Genomic DNA, 20,958 nt, shown 5'->3' with positions numbered 1-20,958 from the left:
AAAAACACCCAAAATTAAAACCCTTATTTAGAGTGGGTCTTTGAAGTCTGTCCTTGTTTCTCTGTCATCATAAATGTAGTAGTGAATTATTTTTTTCACACACTTTTCTGTCACTTTGAATTCTGATTGCTGGCACGCATTTCCTGTTGGTTTTAGTGAGCAAATGTTTGATTTTGTGACACTTGGGTTCCATAGGAAGGTTAAACAGTCTTTACTGTAAAACGAGCATCAATCTGAAAATACTTGAACCCACATTTTGATTTTTCTGCGCTCACATTTTGTCCACACTGCAGTTGAACCTTATCAGCACCACACTTGTCTTGTGTTTTGCAGTTCAAACATAAACCAAAAGGCTTATTTTCTCAGCAGAAAGGCTGAGGTAGAGCCACTACCTGCAGCCAAGTCGCACATCCTCAGAACTGACAGAGTGATAATGAATGCATGAAACAAATCAAACGGATCTTTTCTTGTTCTTTCGTTTAGAGGCTTTGTTCTGATGTTTCATTGGTTTTCCTGCAGGGAGAAGCTAAGTGAGCTCCGTCGGGAAAAGCAGAAGCTGGTGGAGAAGATAATGGATCAGTACAGAGTCCTTGAGCCCAGCATGCAACCTTCACCAAACAAGGCCAAGTACTGTGGAAAACATATTTACCTATGTAGAGATAACCTCAGGCTGCTGAAAAACACCAGTGAAAACCACTGCCATGGGAAATCCCTGCAGTGGATAAAGGTTTTATTACACATAAACAGATAAATGAAGGGCATTTATGGTTTGTTATCATCCTAGTATAGTTTTTTAAAAATAGGAATCAGAAGCTTTAAGGGTGTAAGTGAGCATTTGTTAAAGCTAAATGTGCCCAGAGAAAAATAAATCTTTAAGACTTCTGAACTCCGACTGAATAAAAAGATCAAGATCTTAATGGACACAGCAGGAAATCAATTATTTGAATGTAAAAAAACTGTCACTAGTCATAAATAAGTGACAACTTTCTCAGCCTAATCTACATAACCGTTCCAATACCCCAGTTTTACCTTTGTGCTGGAACATTCTGATCTTTTTTCCACAAAAAGAATCCCACATTGCTGTCAGGCACAGCTTTTGTTTTACAAAAAGAGGGCGGGGCATGAAACAGAGGAAGCATATTTGGAGTTGTTTCGTTTTAACTATGTTTGCATCAGCAAAGGAGGGAAAAAAACTCAGACCTAAGTGCAGAATTGTAGGAGAATGGATCTGAAATTATTCAGTCAAATGGTAAAAGTCTAATTTTAAAGCGGGGCTGTATGGTGGCGCAGTGGTTGTCTTGCCTCACAGCAAGAAGGCCCCCGGTTCAAGTCCCGGCTGGGGGACCTAAACCAGAACATCAATGGAGGACCTTTCTGTGTGGAGTTTGCATGTTCTCCCCGTGTATGCGTGCGTTTTCTCCGGGGACTCCGGCTTCCTCCACCATCCAAAAACATGTTTCATAGGTTAATTGGTTAATCTAAATTTTCCCTAGGTGTGAGAGTGAGTGTGCATGGGTGTGTGATTGTGGACACATACCCTGCGACAGACTGGCGACCTGTGCAGGGTGTCCCCTGCCTTCGCCCACAAGTGGCTGGGATAGGCTCCAGCAGCCCCGTGACCCCGAAAGGGAATAAACGGAAGAAGATAAATGAATAAATGACTTTTAAAGCGAGTTGCCTCCGAAATGGACACTCCCAAACTTGTTCTTGTTCCTCTGCAGAGGCAGAGCTTCAGGTTTGAGCCGAATTTGAACTAGTGAGCTTCTAATGTAACAAAGTTTTGCCATGACTGACTGAATGCATTCTCTTTGATTCTTGGAGATTCTGTAACTTTTTCATAACAATTTTCCCCCAAAATAATTTTGTTCTAAAGTTATCAGTGCAAGGTAAAAATTACTAGAAAAATGTGATAAAAAAGAGGAAAATATTCTGGGTCAGCGTTTAGGTAATTGGACATTTAGCTCATGATCAAAATATGATTTGTGAAATGAGATAAATATTTCTTTAATAAATTTGCTTCAAAAAAAGGGGAAACAAATCTAAAATATGATATATTCCAATTAACCGTTTATACCCTAATATTAAAAGGGGTTTTGTTGAGGATTACTGCAGTCACATTTTAATTATAGTCTAAGCTCCTTTTTACTTGTTAGAAAGCTAAAGAAAAAAAAAGAAACAGAGTGGTGAGGAAAAATGGTTTATTTTACTTCAAAGTAAAGGAAGAAAAAAGCTGCAAACAAACTAATTCTGGTATTAAGGGTTTATAAATGGCATAATGGAATACGTCTCAACCTTTTACTGTAAGGCAGTATTTCATTTTACCAGGTGTTCAGCCTTGCTCCATTTCCCTTCAGTTTATGGACAGATAATTGTTACCCTTTTCCTGCTTCATCTTACTGAAGTAGCATCAGATGAGCATGTAAATAGATTACGGTCTAAACACACATTGTGCCGGCATTTTGTCTTTGCTCAGAAAAAAAATGCTACCAGATACAGAATCTTGGTGTTTTTACTTTAGGGAATCAGTGTGAGTACATGCAGACGCTCGGCCCTCTCCGTCAAAGGTCTCTGTCCCCTTGTGTCTTCACAGAAAATCTAACTGGATCGCAGACAGGATGAAGAAGCTAATCAAACCCAGGGGAGGAGGGAGAGAGGGACGGGCTGCCTTTACCGCCGCAGGCAGCGTGGAGAACCTGGCCGACGGCGCAGAGTACACATCAGACGCACCTAAGATCGGTGAGGCACGACACACATCGACAAACACAAAAATATCATCCGACTGGTTTTCACAAAGATATGCCCACATGCTCCTCCATTAAGCACAGCTACAGGCACGCATATAAATCATCTCATGACTACCAAGTGCAGGCAGAGTTGATGCCCCTCTGTTCTCCTTAGATCTCTTCTTGTAGAAAGCCGGGACTCCCTGAAGCTGGCGTTCTGCACCAACTACATTTTGAAAGAAAAGGATTTGAGATGCTTCATTCCCTTTTTATGCATTCACTGACTGAGAGTTGGACAGAAATCCCTCCACTCACTTGTTTCAAGGTTGCATTAGATCAGACTCTGAACACAGTAATATTGCTCCCCATTAGGCTTTAGTTCATTCTATCCTGCATAAAGCCCTGCTTTCCTAAGTGTTGGAGGGTGTTTCTTTTTAATAATAAAGAAGATCTTTATATCGTGTTTGCCAGACAGTCTCCACAAAGAATAGAACAGAAGGAATGCTGGGAAAGACTTTTCACACTAAACCTCCTCCTCCAGGTTTTATACCACGCAGAGTTGTGCTAAAACCTAACACTTATATATTTTCTTATTTTGCCCCTTAGTTCATTTAGTTTTTTTGTAAACGTATTACTGATTTGATAGGACCTTAACCTATGTGCCCTTGATATTCTTAATTTTTTCTAAAGGCCTTTTTTGTGTATTATGGTTTTAATGTTACAAATAGTTGGTGCAGAACATGTGCAAGGCCGTCCTGCAGCCTTCTAAATCTTTGTCAGCATTGTACAAAGGTGTTTGTCACAAAAAAGCTCATTGGGTTGTAATGACCGGTGTTCACCAGCTGCCATACAGAAGTTGAATCTTACCTTAAGGTGGGTTCTCAGACTTAGTGTGTTCATTTCAATTCAAAAATATTTTATTAATCCCTCAAGGGAAGCTGAATTGTTGTGCCAGTCCTCTCCAGTCCATGCAAGTCATTTAGTAACTGCAAAGAGTCATTACGGGTTGGAATTGCTGCAGGTTGGGATGGTCTTCTGTTCAGGTTGTTGTTACAGCTGGAACTACAGCAATTAAAATTCCAATCTGCAGTAAGATTAGATATCACAAATCATGCGAGTAGAGGAACCTAACAGAGGGTTGAGGTAGCAAGAGGTTGGATGTATATTTTTCTTTAACACACACAAACTAAAATCTCAGATGATGGTAAAAACATTACAACAAAATAAACACATGTTGTAAATATTAAATGACAAAAACAACAAAACAAAACCTGAAGTGGCTATTCCAGGGGTCTGCAAATTTCCACATTTATAGAGCCATTTGGGTCATTTCCTTGCTGACAACAACCCCGTAGGAGCCCCACATTTGTTTAGTTTTATGTGCCTTGTAGTCTGAAAAATGTGTTGCTTTTTAAAATAATAAACTTTTTTATTTTTCTTTAACCATAGAGCCACAATGAAGGGGTTAAAGAGCCACATTTGGCTCCATAGCCTCAGGTTGCAGACCCCTGGGCTATTCAAGGACACAAATTGTCATTATCCTTATTTATTTAGCCTAATGGTAAGGCAAAGAGAGTGTGATGATCAACGATGTAATCCAGACAGGAAGTTACATAGTCAAAAAGAACGGGGGAATTTCAAAGTAAAGTTTAGGTCAAAGGAAAACACCTGAAAATGATATTAGAGCGCATTTTGTAAAACTGGAATATTGTAATTATATTTCATATTTTGATAAACATATTTACATACTTATTTACCTCATTAATGTTTTTGTTTGACCTTTTTTACTTACTTTCAGTTGCAGTCCAATTTTTTCATTCTGACATACACACATATTCATCATTTATGTCAGTAATGCTCAATTTAGACAAATGTTTACTTTACTGAATGATTTACCATCTGTCTATTGACAAGTTTTTTGAACTTTGAGATGCCTATTTGGATATAATAATAAGGCTATAATGTTAATTGCATGTTTTTTTTTTTTAAATTTCCTGCTTTTGTTTAGTGCTTTACAATATCTGATAACATCAAACAAACAAGTCGTCACTCTCTCAATAATTACCTAGAGCAATAAACGCCAAACGACCTCTGGAGCCTCCCAAAATCATTTCAGTTTGATTGAAAGAAGAAGCCGTGTCACATGTTTCCACGGCAACAGCTCTTAGTCACTCAAAGATGTGCCTGTCTGTTAATTCGCTTAGTCTGTTTATTTGTCAACCGGTGTCTTTTATTTAAAACCTGGCAAAAAATTGGCTGATTAATTAACATGCTTCATGTCATGCCAAATGTATGAATTCCATCATTTATCAGCCCTGCTGTTATTTATCTGAAACATAAAAATGTACACACACTGCAGATGCCTAATTAAATAAATATAAATAAATTAGTTACATTTATAGTTAAAGTGTTGGTTTGTTCAAAGCAGATGTGGTTTAACAGGTGTTACTATATTCTTATTAGTGAAGCATGTACAAAAAGTGGCTCAAAAAGCTAAAGCAGTCCAGATGTAAGGTTTGTTGTTGGGTCTTTAAATCAGTGAGAACTCTAAGCACCTAAAAGATCACTGAGAACTTTTAAATTGAACATTTAAATGAAAAGAATGATGCCATGTTTCACTTTCTCACAAATCAGATTTCAGGAATCATTTAAAAAAAAAATTTAAATGCCTTTTTCAGATCCTCGCAGCGCTCCAGTCTCTCCGTCTCTCCAAAGGAAATTATCCTCCAACGCTGAGCCAGACATCTCTGCTCCTGGGACTCCCAATCTGCGCTCTGGCTCCGGGGGGCGCCGTAAGCTGGGCTCCCGCCATGGCTGGGGAATCGGCTTGGCCAGAGGAGGCTCTGGAGTTTCCCAATCATTCAGTCCGGGTGACCACAAGACGCATCCTCGTCAGCGGTTGCGCTCCAGCCAGACGTCCCAGAGTTCTGTGCTGTGGGAAGGTGTGGGCACTGAGATGAACACACCTCAGGGTCCCGAGCGGCCCCTGACCACTCAGGAGAACATTGAAGACGATGAAGGGAGAGGTGGGGAGAAAGAACAATGAGGAGGAGGAGAACAAGCCAAGTCAAAGCAGAACCTTAAACACATTTTTAAATGTTTCAAGAAGTGTTTGTCCTGATAGATTTTTCATGTGGGAAGGCATCATATATTCAACATCATATTAAACTAAAGCTGGACTGCTAAAACTGTTCTTTTTAGACTGCAGCCTTGTGTCTTTCAGATAATCGACAATGATGCCCTGAAGGCCAAGACAAAAACCTTACCAGAGCTGAATTACCAGCAAATATTTTATAATGTTTAGTAAAATATTCGGAAGAATCTGTGTTTGGGTATTTTTTAAGATAAATGCATAATTTGTCAGTTGAAGAGTTGCTGCGTTTTAAAGGAACAGATCATCTCTCTAAACTACCAAATAACAAAAGCCTCAGCAAGATTCGACTCCATCGATCAGCCACAAGCTTCAAAGACAATCTTCCCAAAAGACCCTTTGATCATTCTCTATTCCTCCTTCAAGTTGCTTGGAAAAAAAGGGAAAAACCCCCAGCTGGTTTTGACATAATCCTATGAACAAGCAAGGAAGCTGCACAGAAATACCTCTGTTGAGATTTACTGAGGGGGTCTGTGCGGCTTAATCGAGACCACACGGAGCACCAGGCTTTTTCCACCACTCCACATTACGTTTACCAGTGCTCATTTAGCAAACGCTTTTATCCAAAGGACTTTACATCTGACTCACTCACACTCTGCTGGGTACATGAGGGAAAATGTGGGATTCACCATCAAGAACACTTCAACAATTAGCTAGCTCTACAGCCGTTGTTGGATAGTCTCTATCTCTCCTGAAACAAAGCAGCCATTCTAAAAGATTTTGTAAACAAGTGGCAGCAGCTGGACCTTCAAATGTACAATTTTGACCCATAATCATGGATGTTAGGTGCAGAAAAATGCTGTTGCCCATCTGCAGGGAACAACAGCTAACCAAATAATTACTTATGACCCCTTCAAGTTTAAAATAAAAGGCAGATTTTTTTATTTCCAGTGTAAAGCTTAGTTCACATGGCCCTCGGCAACACACGTTCAAGCGACCACTTTCAATTAAAAGTCAGTTAATGAGCGTATATGAGTGTTTTGGATGTTCAAAACTCTTGTGTTCATACGTCATTACGCACGTTTCTACGACTGTTTTCGGGCTCTACATACAAGACCCGCGGTCATTGAATACCTGTTAAAGGTTAAACCAGGTTGAACTTTGACCAATCAGGGACTCGGATTTGGTAGTGACGTATGGATTCATGGAAGTCCCAACAGTTTGAAAATTGATCATGGAGGAGAAATTAATAATTGTGCCCAGCAGGAATTCTATGACTCCAAGTCTTTCATAAATTGGAATATAGCTGTAGAAGTAAAAGCCTGGAGCAAGATTCATCAGATTTGCACCACTTTGACATTTTGCACCAAGACTATTCCAACTCTAGATGGAGGACATGCAGTAGTATCGGGTAATGACAGTATAATGTGAACACCATATTCTAAACGTGTAAGTTTAGCGTGCAGATGCCCGGTGTGAAAGTAGCATCAAAAGTGTAAAAAAAAAAAAAAACAGTTTCAATAGGTTAAATTTTTCTTGATTGTTTTGCTACAGTTCAGATTAATTTTAACCCTTTTACAACACAAACAAGAAAAATCAAGTAACGTAACACCATAAAAATTTTAAAAATATGTTTTCAAAATGTGCTCCACTATTTATGAGGAAGCTGTTAAAGGGTTAACACTGGATAATCAAAATGAATTGTCTGAAACTGTTGTGTGAACCACACAGGCTGGTGCCAAAGGGCTGCACCAGTAGAGCAAGCAATTTAGAATTAATGACTGAATAAATATATGCACATTTACATGACAGACAGATAGCTGCACATTATATCAAAAGTTTTTGCTGCACCAGAGAGAAATTTAGTTTTACCTTTTGGACTGTGTAGATCTGGGCTGTTTCCTCACCCTTCTGAAGTTCATTTGTTCTCCAACAGGAGATATTTTTCACGGAGCCCCGTTTAGTGGAGGAAAGCTGTCGGTGATCTTCCATTTTCTAATAATTTCTCAAACAGTTGATCTCTTCTCATTCAGCTGTTTGTTTTTGAGTGGTTCATCCTAGTCTTGCTCAGGTCTATAATCTTGTTCTTGGTGTCCTTTGACAGATCTTTGGTCTTGCTTATGGTGGAGGGGTTGCAGTCTGATTGTTTAGCCCAGTTTAAACAGGCGACATTAAAAAAAGTAACCAGTGGAGGACAGAAGAGTGTCGCAACCCTTGTGCTATCCTAGGCACTTTAACATTGGGAGTTGGGTCATCTAGACCCACTAGACAGTGCACTGAACCTTTTTTCTTCAATGATTTGTGAACCTCACTGGTGTCCATGGATTACATGAAATCTTTCCACCTTTATCCACCTTTGTCCTGGTAGGAATAACACGTCAAAGTAAGGGTGGGGTCATCTAAGATAGCACAAGGGTTAAAAAAGATTTTAGGTCTGTGAGGAGCAAAATTCCAGCTTGCTTGTAGGTGCTAGATGTTTATTTTCAATATACTGTACAAATAAATTCTTTAAATAATCAGTAAGATGTTCTGGATAATTTTTTTACCTTCTGTCTCTCACTAAGTCTATCTATCATGAACATTACAGATCTTTCTCATCTTTTTCAATGGGAAAACGTGCAGAACCAGTCCTAAATGCTTTTTGGCCTCACTGCATGTCTGTTGTTAATGTACATCAGATAAATACAAATCTGTAAATATATAGGGCTGCTAAATGAAACATTTGCATTTAGTGTGTTTAAGTTTCAAATAGTTATCTAAACTCTTTCCAATACCCATGATTCAATGCTAAAGTAGTGTTAAGTTACGTTCACTCCATCCTCCGCAACATGCGTTTAAGAGGCCACTTTCAGTGAAAAGTCCATGTAAACACACGTAAAAACGCATTTGAGGCTTTTGCTTTCAAAACTATCAATTTCACGCTTAGCTACGCAAGTTTGCACGACCATTTTTGGGCAGTACACACAGAACGCGTGGCCATTGAGCGTGCACACTGAAAGTTAAAACAGGTTGAACTTTGACCAATCAGGGACTCAGATTTATTAGTTATGTGTTATAGATGGTGTCCCTTATAATTTACGAAATTTCCAACTGTTTGAAAAGTGGTGGTAAAATTATTTCAGTCAGACAACTCTTGCAGTAAGAAATAATTATTTGACATTTTCCACATTCTTTAAGTTGGCATTCACATATTTTCGTTTGGCATAAGGCTCCGTTCAATTCCATGAGAAATTTCCATAACACTTTCGGTTAACAAAACCCCCCCTTTACGGAGCCCACAGGTGGAAGCCGGGGAGGAGGGTGGGGCGAAGAATGAGCGCTGAAGGTAAGAAAGAGAATGAACGACTGCGCACCTGGGCTTAAATAGGACGCTGAGCAGGTGAGTTAATTGACTGAACCGCCCTAGGGTAATTACCTGTAAAACACTGCAGCGAGTATCTGCCCGAAATACGATAAATCGTCATTAATTATGGTTTTGCTTGGCCAGTAGTCTATGATACTCAGTCTTTCATATGTCAGATTAGAGCTGTTAAAGAAAAAGACAGGAGCAAGATTCACCAGATTTGCTTTGATATTTCCCACCAAGCTTCTTCTAACTGTAGGTGGTGAACATGCGCTCTCCAATGTGAACACCATGGGCGAAACAGGTGTTATGTCCGGTGTGTACGTAGCTAAAAGCAGCATCCACAGAGATTTATTGACACCCTGCTGCATCAGTGAGAAAAATATATTTTTTATTTCAATTCAAATGTTACTAGAAGAAATCATTGATGGTTTACAAAGTCTGAAGGAAGTTCAGTCACATAGAGAAAGGACAGTAGGGATCTGCAGCTTCACTGACGACTGCGCTGAGACCTAACGTTCATCAAACGTTGAGATTTATTGCACATCGATTGTGGATTACTTCTAGATCCCTTCATGAGCAATTGCAGAATTCACAAACAGCACTTTAACTTTACTGTGGTAAAAGCCTCTTCACCCTCACCTCAAGGCATGGCCGCAGAAGAAGAGATACCAGCCTGACCTCCAGTCTTCTGCTATTAGAAAATGTAGGAAGATGGGAAGAAATATCCACCTTTCCCATTTGGGCTTGAATTTTTATGTAGCCTTTGGATAAATCTTGCTGGTCTGAAGGCCTCACATCCACTTCGTAAATCCCTCAACAGATCCTCAAACAACAGCCCCGCAGAGTGTGAGCAACTTTTTAATTACAAATGCCTGTGGAAGAGTATCAGAGCAGATCCATCTGAAGCATCATACACTATGCATCACATATGAAGCTCAGCTGTGGAGCAAAGTTGAGCAGAGCGGGAAAAACTAAGAGCTTTCATATGTAAATTTCATTTGAGCATTAATGCTCAGTGCTAGAAGAGATGCATTCCTTTCCCATAACACTTTGAAGAATTACCCGTAAATGTTCCTGCTCCTCAATCTGATTGTATCTTCTTGAAGTTTGCCTGCTTAAAGTAAAAAAGTAAAAAGTTGAATATCTACGCACATTTTTGCAAGAATTCTGAGGGAAAAAAAGGATTCAGCACAGCAGGTGAAAATAAAATGTTAAATATTAGCAGTAAAAAAGCTTGAATGAAACCCTAAAGACTTTAACAACAGGTTTTTAGAGCTAAGAAAAAATGATTTTCGTTTAAATTTCATTGCTCAGAAACATTACATTGAAGCATTACTGGGAATGCCAGGCCAGTGATCTAATTCAAAAAGATCTGTGCTTGTGCTTTGGTTAGAGTATTTTATCACCTCTTGCTGCGACACCAAGTGGTGTCAGTGTGGAGCTAGAGGCCAGGCCGCCACCAAAGACATACACATGGACAAATGACCAGGGAGGATTTACCTCTGCAGCTCTCTAACCCTTGTGCTATCCTAGGCACTTTAACATTGGGAGTTGGGTCATCTAGACCCACTAGACAGTGCTCTGAACCTTTTTTCTTCAATGATTTGTGATCTTCACTGGTGTCTCTGGATTACATGAAATCTTTCCACCTTTATCCACCTTTGTCATGGTAGGAAAAACACATCAATGTAAGGATGGGGTCATCTAAGATAGCAGAAGGGCTAAACAAGAAAAGCCCAGAGTTCCTCATGTGGGTAGAAGCAACTCAGCATTTCTGATCTCTTTTTCATTTCTGTGCAGGAGACAACACTGAAGATAACACTCGCTCCTGCCAGGCCTCCCCAAACACCCATCCTGCATTGTGATTCGCGAATGACAAATGGATCACTAATATAATTCATGAATTATGTAGTTGTCATGGCGACATTAATCAAAAATACAGGCTCCTTCTTCTAGGCTCAGAAAATTGGGTTTGGAGAATTGAGATGCATGAGGAGGCCGTCTGAGCCTTCAGAATAAAAACTCATGGCGAGGCGATCCTCACATATTGGTACTGCCAGGCAGTCGCTTGGAGGTTTATTATGAGTGCAGTACAACAATTCCATGCGCTCAGGCACGCACATGCACACAGACAAAAGTATAGTGTGAGGAGGCACATTTGTGTGAAGCTAAGCTCACACCAGCATGTGACAGACATGCTTAAGTTTAAGAATGTGTGTTTAACCCATGGTGTTCACACTGGACAAGCAGGGATGGACTTTTTTTTTTCTTTTGCTATTGTTTTCTAGCGCTAACTGCCACTTACAGTTGGAAGTTGTGAATCTTGCCCCAGGCTTTTTCTTTCACAGCTCTACTCCGATACAGGAAAGACCTGGTGTCATTGGCACATGTGGCAAAAGTTCAACCGTGTTTAACTGGACATATGTTGTGTCTGTAGAGCCCGAAAACTCTCGTCAAAAGCTTGCATATGGACGCGTGAACGTGAGAGTGTCAAACACGGATGTATGAATGTCGCGTTGACATAGACTTTTCATTGGCACTGGTCCAGTCAATTGAACAACTTTCAGGTCTTAAAATCCACCATATATTTTTCAGAAAGTCTTAAAAAGGGGTGCTCCAAAAAGAGGTGGTATGAAAAATCTGGAATCTGACTCATCTGTCTTTTTTGACTGACACCTACTCAGCTAAACCTTCAGCAGAACAAAAAACAGGAGTAGTAAAAAAAAAAAAAAAAAAAAAGAAAATCTGTGATAAAAAGTACAGGGAGGGGGTTGTCTTTGCCACAAAATGAGTGATTAAGTGTTATCTCTAACTCTGAGTCCTGCAGGGATAAATGATGGATGGCTGCCTTGGCTGACATCATCGCTGCGTCTCAAGAGTCTGCTCAGCTGTTTAATTATTGAGCACCTGAGGGTTGCAACACGATCGGTAAAAATCACTTTTTTGCTCTGTTTTCCCAATGTATTTGGCCCTCCTCTGCTTCTGATCGCGCCGTCCTACCCCCCCCCCCCCCCCACCTTTGTTTGAAGTGTCTCCTCTTTGCTCCTTGAACACTCGGGCCTCCAAGCGTCTTCTCTTTTCTCTTTTCACCCCTGTTGCTCGTTTACCCCAGTCTGGGCTTTAGCCATCAAATTTTAATCATGGCGTCTAAATAAATAGTCTCCAGCGTCCGACAGCCTCACTTAAACCACTTAGTCCACTAACTGCATAGAAAGCATCCTCCATACTTAGAGGTGCATTAGGCTTTTGTTTTCGAGCCTCTGAGATGAATATTTGCAGCTGAATCAAAGTTAAAGCAGCATTCTGTCTTCAGGGGCTTCTCTCTGAGTTCTGGATGATTAAGAAGCAGCAGCCAAAACTGAAAACTCACTCTGGGTTAATATAGAGTCATTATTTTTGCATTGTTGTGAGGCTTTTCTCCCCCAGCAGAAGATTTGGGACATTGTCTGAAACAGGATACCGCCCCAAGAGGTGCTGAAGAAACCCAATTATTGATATTTTGCTCCAGGCAACAAAAATCGGGCAGGGGATCATGGAGAAGGAGCACAAAGCGACTAAGTGAAGAAATAATAAGAGGAGAGAGTGTACGCTCAGTGTGTGACTGAACCTGCAACCTTGCCTCCTCACAAAACTGTCAGAATCTCCATGCTTTCACTGGGCTTTTACTCAATGAGGTTAACCCAGAGGTGAGGCCATTCATCTATAATTTCCCTCCGTCTGCCTCCATCCATCTCTTCCTCTCTTTTACTTTACCTCTCCACCCTTCCCTTACATCCTCCTCTTTCTCTTTCAGTCCGTTTCATTTGGGACCCCCCCACCCCATACAGTGTGTGTCCCCCTCCCTCCATGCTTTCTCTCTCTCTCTCCCCTAGTGTATTAAGGTACTTTGACGCTCTCAGTAAAAGCTGATTTATTCTCTGGGTGGTATCGATCGGTTTCTGCATTAAAGATTATAATTCATTACCCTAGCCCCTTTTAATGCATTAAACACTGAAAATAAAAATAAAACACACACACACACACCACCACAGACACAGAAAAAGACAAACACCAGACTTTCAGTGTCCCAAGGGTGTGGGAAAGCACTCTGTTGACCAGTATTCCAGAGCTCCACCTGTCTCCGTTTGTGTGTGGTAGCAGCCAGGTGCTACTCATCTTGTGCTGCTAAATCTGTTTAGGCATTCATTACAGAGACCAAAAATGTCTTCATAATGTAAACTGTCTTATTTTAAGTAGAAAACCTTCAGGTGCTTCACTATTTGATATTGCGATAAATGTTTTTGTTTTTACTTATCTTTGCTCTACAGCTTTCCAAGCTTTCCTCAAAATCTGCACATTTTTTGTCATAAAGAGCTCGGATCTAGAGATAAGAAAATCAATATTGAAATGTGTCAAAATCCTTTTGCTTCATAACCTTTACAAAAACGTGATCTATGTCTAAAAAACAAACAAGATTGTATTCTCAGTTAGTTCATCTTTTTTTTCTAAAATGAATCCTTTTTTGCACTAGTTTCTTGTCACTATCATCAAACTACATACATAAAAATAAAAAATAAGAAAAAACTAGCAAAAAATATTTATCATTGGGTTGTATAACATTCAGTGTGAAGTTATTCTATCTAACAGTTAGCTTTTAGCTTATTTTTCCCTTTTTAAAAATGCCTGTGTGGAGCTTCTTGATTCTAGATTTTGACTGTATTATAAAATTTCTTGTTCAGGAAAACATGATTTTTCTGCATGGACAGATCATTTTATTAGTGATTTTCTTCTTAAGATTTGTGTTCTTTTCCTATTTATGGGTTAACTGTTCGCAATGGTAGGCGGAAAAAAAAGTACAAGTTGTGGTGAGAGAAAAAAACTGTTGCACAAGTAGTGTGTGTATGTTTATGGTACAGCTCATCCTCCAAACTGTGCCAAAACCTTTCTCATAATGCAGAGGGCTGCAATAGCTAGCCTAAGATTATTTTATAGATTTGGAGAAGTACATTTTTTTATTCTCTTTTTCTAGTTGTTCTTTTGTGAGGGTTTACAACTTTTTAAAGTTTTTCACAACATCAGTCATTTGATATCAGCCTCATGGAGCAACTCCAAACATGCACTTCATCATTTTTAGGAGGTCCATCCAAATTATGCTAAAGATCCACAGACTGTTTCAACTCAGCAGATTTATCGAGATTAATAGACATAGATTTTTGCCAGACTGATACTGAATTCAATCCCAACAGTTCTGAATCTCTTTGGTTTAATACCATAAAAGCACACACACATATCGTCCTTTATACATCTTCCATGGGTTCATGGGTTGCTCGAGCCAATCCCAACCACTGAGGGTTGAAGGCAAGAACCCTGAAATCATATTCACACCAAAAGGAACAATCCAGAGTCACCAACTAAACTATGAAACACGCTTTTTGGACCCGAAAAGACCAAGCTGTGTTGTATATTCATGCTCTCTGTTTTTCATCCAACTTTAAAGAGGGATTTTGCTCTTCCTTTACCAGTTGCATACATTTGCATTCACTTTTATCCAACATTCGCATTTCTTTAGGATCACAATGATAAATATGTGCTAGTTTTAGATTGTAATAGGAATTCAAGAATCTCACAACCAGAACAAACTTCACAGGTTTATCATGTGTCGTTTTTTTCATGAAGTTTGTAAAGGTTTTGTTTCTTGTTTGAAAGTAAAGCAAAGTAAAATAAAAGTACAGATATATCCCAGATACAAATGATAGGAAACAAATAAAACAATTACAATCAACCTAATGATTTTTTTGTAAAATAGATCGAAGTATAAGTAAAATATTTAAAATAAAATAAAAACTAAAATAAGGAAAGAACTAGGATAAAAAAATTCCCCTTAAATTGGAAGTTTTAAAATAACTGTAACTGTCTGCATTTGAGTTAAATTCTTTGTAAAACGGAACACTCTTACATGGACAGTAACTGCTCTCATGAGTTTACTATCAGGTTTCACAACCAAAGTCAGTGATGCTTCAGATCACTTCCCCTCCACACTTATCACAAACAGTTTCATAGATTAAATTATAAAAGTTTTTAAAAATTGCTTTCTCACATATTTTCTGCCTAATGTTCTCATTCTTCTTGATGGAGCTGCCTCCTTTTGCCGCCACCCACACTCAAATCTCTGTACTGGGGAGAAGAATCTAAGAAACAAGCTGATAAATAACTAGTTTAAATATATGCAAAACAGAAATTTATTTGTTATTATTATTATTTTGTAAATAGGCCAAATCTCATTTGATCACTTCTCACATGACCAACGGTAAACCTCCAGACAGGTCAAGTTGAAGATTTGTGTGCGCTCCTGTATGTCAGTTATCTGGCCCCTATGGGATGGTAAGGCTTTAAGAAGCACTATGTGTCCCTTATTGATCTAACCCCAAATGGTTGCACCAATTCCCTGTGCAAAACAAGACTGCCCTTCCCCATCGCCTTGACTGATTGATTTTGTATCGTGGCCATGAGGATTTGAGGAGCAATCCCTCTGATTTTGCCTGTCACTCTGATGGACAATTTCCTTCTCCACCCTTACCTCTCCCTGTCTCTCTGCTTTCTATTTCCATTAAAGGACTCTTCTACCTCTGAGAACAAACTTCTCTGGGTCCAGCCCGTCAGCCCCCCCCCCCCTCATTGGCCAGCCGCTGCGCCTCCATCTCCCCTCTCTGGTTCTTTCTCTCTGACAGGCTTTCAGACAGTAAATCAGAGACATTGATCCAGCACAGCGCCCAAGTGTCCTGGATTCTGCTAAAGAGCCATTTTCATTTCACAAGCAGTTTACTGGCCCCGCCTCCTTCCCCCGTCATCCCCTACCCCCACCCGTAAACATCGCTCTCCTCCCTCTTCTCTCGCTCCCTCCATCACAGCCTCATCCATACGCATCAGTCATCTCACCTCAACCCTACTGAGAGCAGCCGCTGTAGAATGTCTGTTCTCTTTAACGTTGAAACCTTTTTGATATCTATTTGACTTGATTGCACACAAAATACCACGTCTGTAGATTGCAGCACAACTGTTTGTTAACTCTGAAGTCCACCTGGAGCAACTGAATACATCTATAAACATATCAGTCATTGATAGGCATGACAGTTATGAAGTTATAAACCTGTTTTAATTCTCTCGAACAAAAAGGCTGCAGAAAAATTTGCTGGAAGCATCTGCTGTAGTTCCAGATTTATACATTTCATTCAATCAGGCATTCCACTGTATGTCTGTATTTTTCTCCAGATTCTGCAGGAGTTCCTGTCCAACATGCCTGCATTTTAACGTCAGATGACGTATGGTAGCATATGTTAATAGGAGACTAAAATATATGCATTCTAGTGTCCACCCGTTAATGAACATAGCGAGCTGTCATTCACAGTCTATAAAACCAAAGACTTTTGCTATTGGAAAAAAAAGCAAAGCTTAATTAAGCAAAGAGCCTCACCAAATATTTATTTACGTGAGATCCAAAATTATTCCCTTTACTTTGGTTTTACAACACTTTTTTCCTGACAGTATCTATAAATACATATAGCCTGAAGTCCAAATTACTTGATGATCACAAAACTTCATGAGGATAAGTTCTTTTTTTTGTTTGTTTTTACTAAACATAATCACATCCACACTATGGGACAATTAGTAGAATTCATATTTTTTATCTTCAATCTTCAGTGACAATTTAAGTTCATAAGATTTCCACAAGTGTCTGGTTTTCAAATGCAGCCTGCGTTCAAACTTCCACAAGCTCGCAGGCTCTTGTCATAAAATCAATGTGGCCCCCTGCATTTTCTAAAAACTGTAGGCATGCTTTCCTAATTATAACTGGCTAAGTTAGGTTATAAGCCATTTTTAACCTGTGGCAACACTGTTGCCTAAACCTTTTGTGACACTTCTTGGCCAATTTCTAAAATGTTGACTGTTAAAAAAAAAAAATCAACAGTGAGGGCCTCTGCTTTTAAAACAAGTGGAGATTGGAGTATTTTTTCTGTGAAATAAAAAAAAACACATACAGTATCTGGCTAAACTGACAAGAGAACTGTTTTCAAGGAGTTCAATATCACGAGGCAGAAGAGACGTGCAAAAAGCAAGCACTAAGCTAGCTGGGAAAGAAGGCTGCATGGTTTTTAACCCTTGTGCTATCTTAGATGACCCCACCCTTACATTGACGTGTTCTCCCTACCATGACAAAGGTGGATAAAGGTGGAAAGATTTCATGTAATCCATGGACACCAGTGAAGATCACAAATCATTGAAGAAATAAGGTTCAGCACACTCTCTAGTGGGTCTAGATGACCCAACTCCCAATGTTAAAGTGCCTAGGATAGCACAAGGGTTAAATATGAAACTGATTGTAATTTTGGTAAAGATTTATTTTGCCATTTTTCTGTTCTACGTGAAGAAATGAAAAGTATCCAATTGCAACAAATATTTCATGAAAAAGTCCATTTGGATTCAATGTTCAAAGAAAGCTGAATGGTTGGTCCTCACACATTTTCAACTCACTAAATTTTGCTCTCTTTGCAAAAAGTTTGGACATCCTTGGACTATGGTTACGACCATTTATAAACAACCAATTTCTATAGTGTACATCTAACTAAAATGTTTATTAGAGTTTTATTTAATGTTTCACCATATTTGAATTTTTTTTTAATTTATTCTATTTTTAATTTTTGATTTTTCTGTGACTTTTTCGTAAGTATGAAGATAAGCTATTTGACAGAGCACAGTGACAAGAATTTGCCAGTATGTATTTAAAATGGATAATTACTTCAAATCCCAAACATTTATCTTTTATGACTGAAATCATGTTTTTTTGTTTTAATCATAGGATTTTTACAAAAATACAAAGCCTGTCAATGTAGGAATAATCCGTTTTGTCTTGATGTGTTTTTATGCAACAAAAGACACTTTCAAATGATGATGGTTAAATCCTCCGAGCTTGATGATGTTGCTCATACATACTCCTGGTCACTGTGCAGCAGCCTGGCTGCCTCTTTTTTTGTCCTGACCAGCTCCTGACCTTTGAAAAAAAAGAAACTCTTATCTTGCCTCTGTTTTCTAAACCACTAATAGGGATACTGAATAAATCATTTAAACTTTGCCTCCAGCAGCAATACTTTTACTTGTATTGGCACAGACAGCATTCGCCTTTTCTCACACATACAGTCACATACACTTGAATGGGAATCTGCTGTTTGCTTTCTTCTAGGATAAACTGCCACAGAAACACTTAGAATGAATCAATCCTAAATATATATATTATATATATATATTTTTACAGTTTTGCTACTTAGGAATAATGAAGATTCTTAAGGAAAATTCAAAACGGAATCAAGAATAACTCGGACACATTATTGCAAATCATGTGTGACCCTCCATTACTGGAACTATCTGCTCCCATCCAAATGTTTTACCCTCCAGATAATCAATTAACACAAATTTTTTTTATTGTGTTTGGGGAAAACCTTTGGGAGATTTATAATGCTTTTTTATTGTCCACTTTGATCCTGTAAATTGATCATTTTTCCGAAAAAAAAATCTATTCCCCTAAATACAGACTTTTAATGTTTGTTTTTAAAAGTGGCTTTTGACGTCCATCACCCACACTTCCAAATTGAACCACTAAAGATCCTAAAGAATAATCAAAATTAAAAAAAAAGAAAGCAGACTTTTAAAAAACGATTTAAGACATTCCACAATCATCTCACACTGTTGCTTGGCAAAAAGCTCTCTGCATCAGTTTTCAGGGGAGGCTTTACTGTCGGGCATGCTGGGAGCTGCTCATTATCAGTTATCCTTTTGCAGTGGGAACTGGAACACCTGGTGTGCCAGATGAAAAAGGGCAACATGAAAACTTCATCCTTTAGTGGTGGCTTATCAACAAAAAACATGGGGCAAATATGTCAGAGAGGAGGAGGATGAAGATTCAGCAACCAAGTGTGAGAACAACCTGAAACTGTTTTGTTTCTTCAGCCTTTGAAAGTAAATCAAAATTAGAAATAAAAATAAAGTACCTGGTTGCAAAATGCAAATATGTGTGTAACCAGTGATTGCACTTGTTTTTAAAGAGTGGTAAGAGTAAAAGTTGAGAGTTGTACTAAAAACGTAAAGCAGAAAGACTGGGTGACTTGTTCAAAATTGCCATAGCAACATGTTCCACAATTGTTTTGTTCGCAGCTCAGAAAACCCAGCTCATCCAAAAATGATGCTGTGAGGACATCCAGCGCACCCGGCTCAGTGTGAGACAGGTTTAAAGGGAAAACGGGGTTGGACTATTAAAAAGCCACAACCTAAAAACCCAGTGGAGAGCCAAAATGAAAATTCAATAGCTGAGAATTACACTTTGTTGGTTAGTTTACAGTTATACTATAGTTATATTATGTTTTAGTTTTTTACTTTGAAGCACTAAGTTAAATACCGTGGTTTTGCAAAAAAAAAAACAATTTCTAAAAATTCATAATTATTGCACAAAAATGCACCCTTGAAAACAATTGATCATAATTTAGAGGTCATGGAGTGATGCTAACTGCTTTTCTCATTAAACCAGTAGATTAGAAAAAACAAAAATACCCCCTTAGTGCCTACTGGCCTGAGGACATCCATTCTTGGAGCTTAGGGTGCAAGCAGGTGACACACTTGGGATCCTTTGTGCTTCAAACCTCTTTCTCATGCTCTTCTTTTCTATCTTTCTTTCCGTGTTCTTCCTGTCAGGGAATGCAGCAGCAATGACCCCGCCCACTCCTCTACTCTCCCGATGATTCTGGACATGCCGCCCAGGGTAACATTTTACCAAACAAATGACCTCAGCAGCTCTGCTCATGCTGCACTCACCTCAACAGGCGAGTGCTGACAGCGTCCAGTTCAAATGTTAGGTCAGTGTATGAGAGGTCCTGCGGTGCGATTTTTGAGCAGTGGTGAGTTCTGAGCGGAGTAACAGCGCAGTGTCAGAAATCTTAACAGGCATCGACAATTTGGACATGAAGCATGCATTTTCCAGAATTCAAAATCATATTACATCGATAATCACTCAATCAATGTTGATGATGTCCAAAATCAACACGGAGGAAAGAAAAGGTGTGAGCTGAGCTTTATAAAGTTTTCCATATTTGCATCAACACAAGCAAAAAAAAGGTCCTGTTTATTTTGGATTTTGATTTTCTTTCTCCACAGACAAATGCAGCAGAGAAAGACATCAAATTGGGTCACAGAATAACAGAAGTATCGCTGAAAGCAAACGCCATCTGGATGCAGTTTCTGCTGTAGATGTCATTAGTGGGGTTCTTCAAAAAAAATATAAAGCCAAGGTACTCTCTTAAAGTCCCGCTCCAATCATTTTGATCTGTTGTAAAAGTGTTCCCAGTGGTCTTTAATTTTAATTATAATGTTTTTAGTCTACAACAAAAAACCTGTTGTTTTCTAAGACAAAGCTTGAGCAGTGAGGGAGGAGTTCATCAGAATTTTGCCTCTGAGTTGTGGCTGGTGGTGCAGTGTAAGGCTCTGCTGATTTCCCATCATCCCTTTGTTTGCACTCTCTCCCGCTGGCTTACAGCCCTTTGCAACCCCAAGCAAACATTACCGCTGTAACAAAAATGTTGAGCCATATAAGAGTTTTCCAGCTGTACCATTCTGCTTCAGATACCGGCTCAGATGAGGAAAACAAAGATACATGGATCTATTTCTCTGCAAGTGGATGCATCAGAATGGGGCGGAGTGGTGAGACTTTGGCCTTTCTATTTCAGTTGCTGCATCAGAAAAGACAGCTTTTTCTAACAGCAGCTTTTCTTCTGTTCCTT

General features: G+C 39.1%; 1 protein-coding gene and 1 long non-coding RNA gene across 3 annotated transcripts in view; one reads left to right on the top strand and one right to left on the bottom strand.

Annotated features, from left to right (window-relative positions):
• ccdc88b (coiled-coil and HOOK domain protein 88B) overlaps positions 1 to 6,046 on the top strand; it is a 64,444-nt gene extending 58,398 nt beyond the window's left edge. Inside the window, exons 25-27 of the mRNA XM_023959081.2 lie at positions 520 to 627; positions 2,591 to 2,736; positions 5,402 to 6,046. Coding sequence (XP_023814849.1) covers positions 520 to 627; positions 2,591 to 2,736; positions 5,402 to 5,769 — 622 coding nt within the window. The 3' untranslated portion in view covers positions 5,770 to 6,046. The remainder of the gene's footprint in view (positions 1 to 519; positions 628 to 2,590; positions 2,737 to 5,401) is intronic.
• LOC144994724 (uncharacterized) lies at positions 2,492 to 4,885 on the bottom strand. Of its 2 annotated transcripts, XR_013658330.1 has the most exons (4): positions 4,789 to 4,876; positions 3,591 to 3,807; positions 2,860 to 2,949; positions 2,492 to 2,727 (listed from the first exon to the last, which is right to left on the bottom strand). It is a non-coding gene; the product is annotated as an uncharacterized LOC144994724 (long non-coding RNA). The 2 variants fall into 2 exon arrangements; XR_013658331.1 differs by lacking the exon at positions 3,591 to 3,807 and having other exon boundaries at positions 4,789 to 4,885.
• Positions 6,047 to 20,958: the final 14,912 nt, after the last annotated feature.

The sequence above is a fragment of the Oryzias latipes genome, chromosome 10 (assembly GCF_053564925.1).
Source record: "Oryzias latipes strain Hd-rR chromosome 10, Olatipes_Hd-rR_3.1".
Lineage (NCBI taxonomy): Eukaryota > Metazoa > Chordata > Actinopteri > Beloniformes > Adrianichthyidae > Oryzias > Oryzias latipes.
This window is presented reverse-complemented; position numbering and strand designations above follow the sequence as displayed.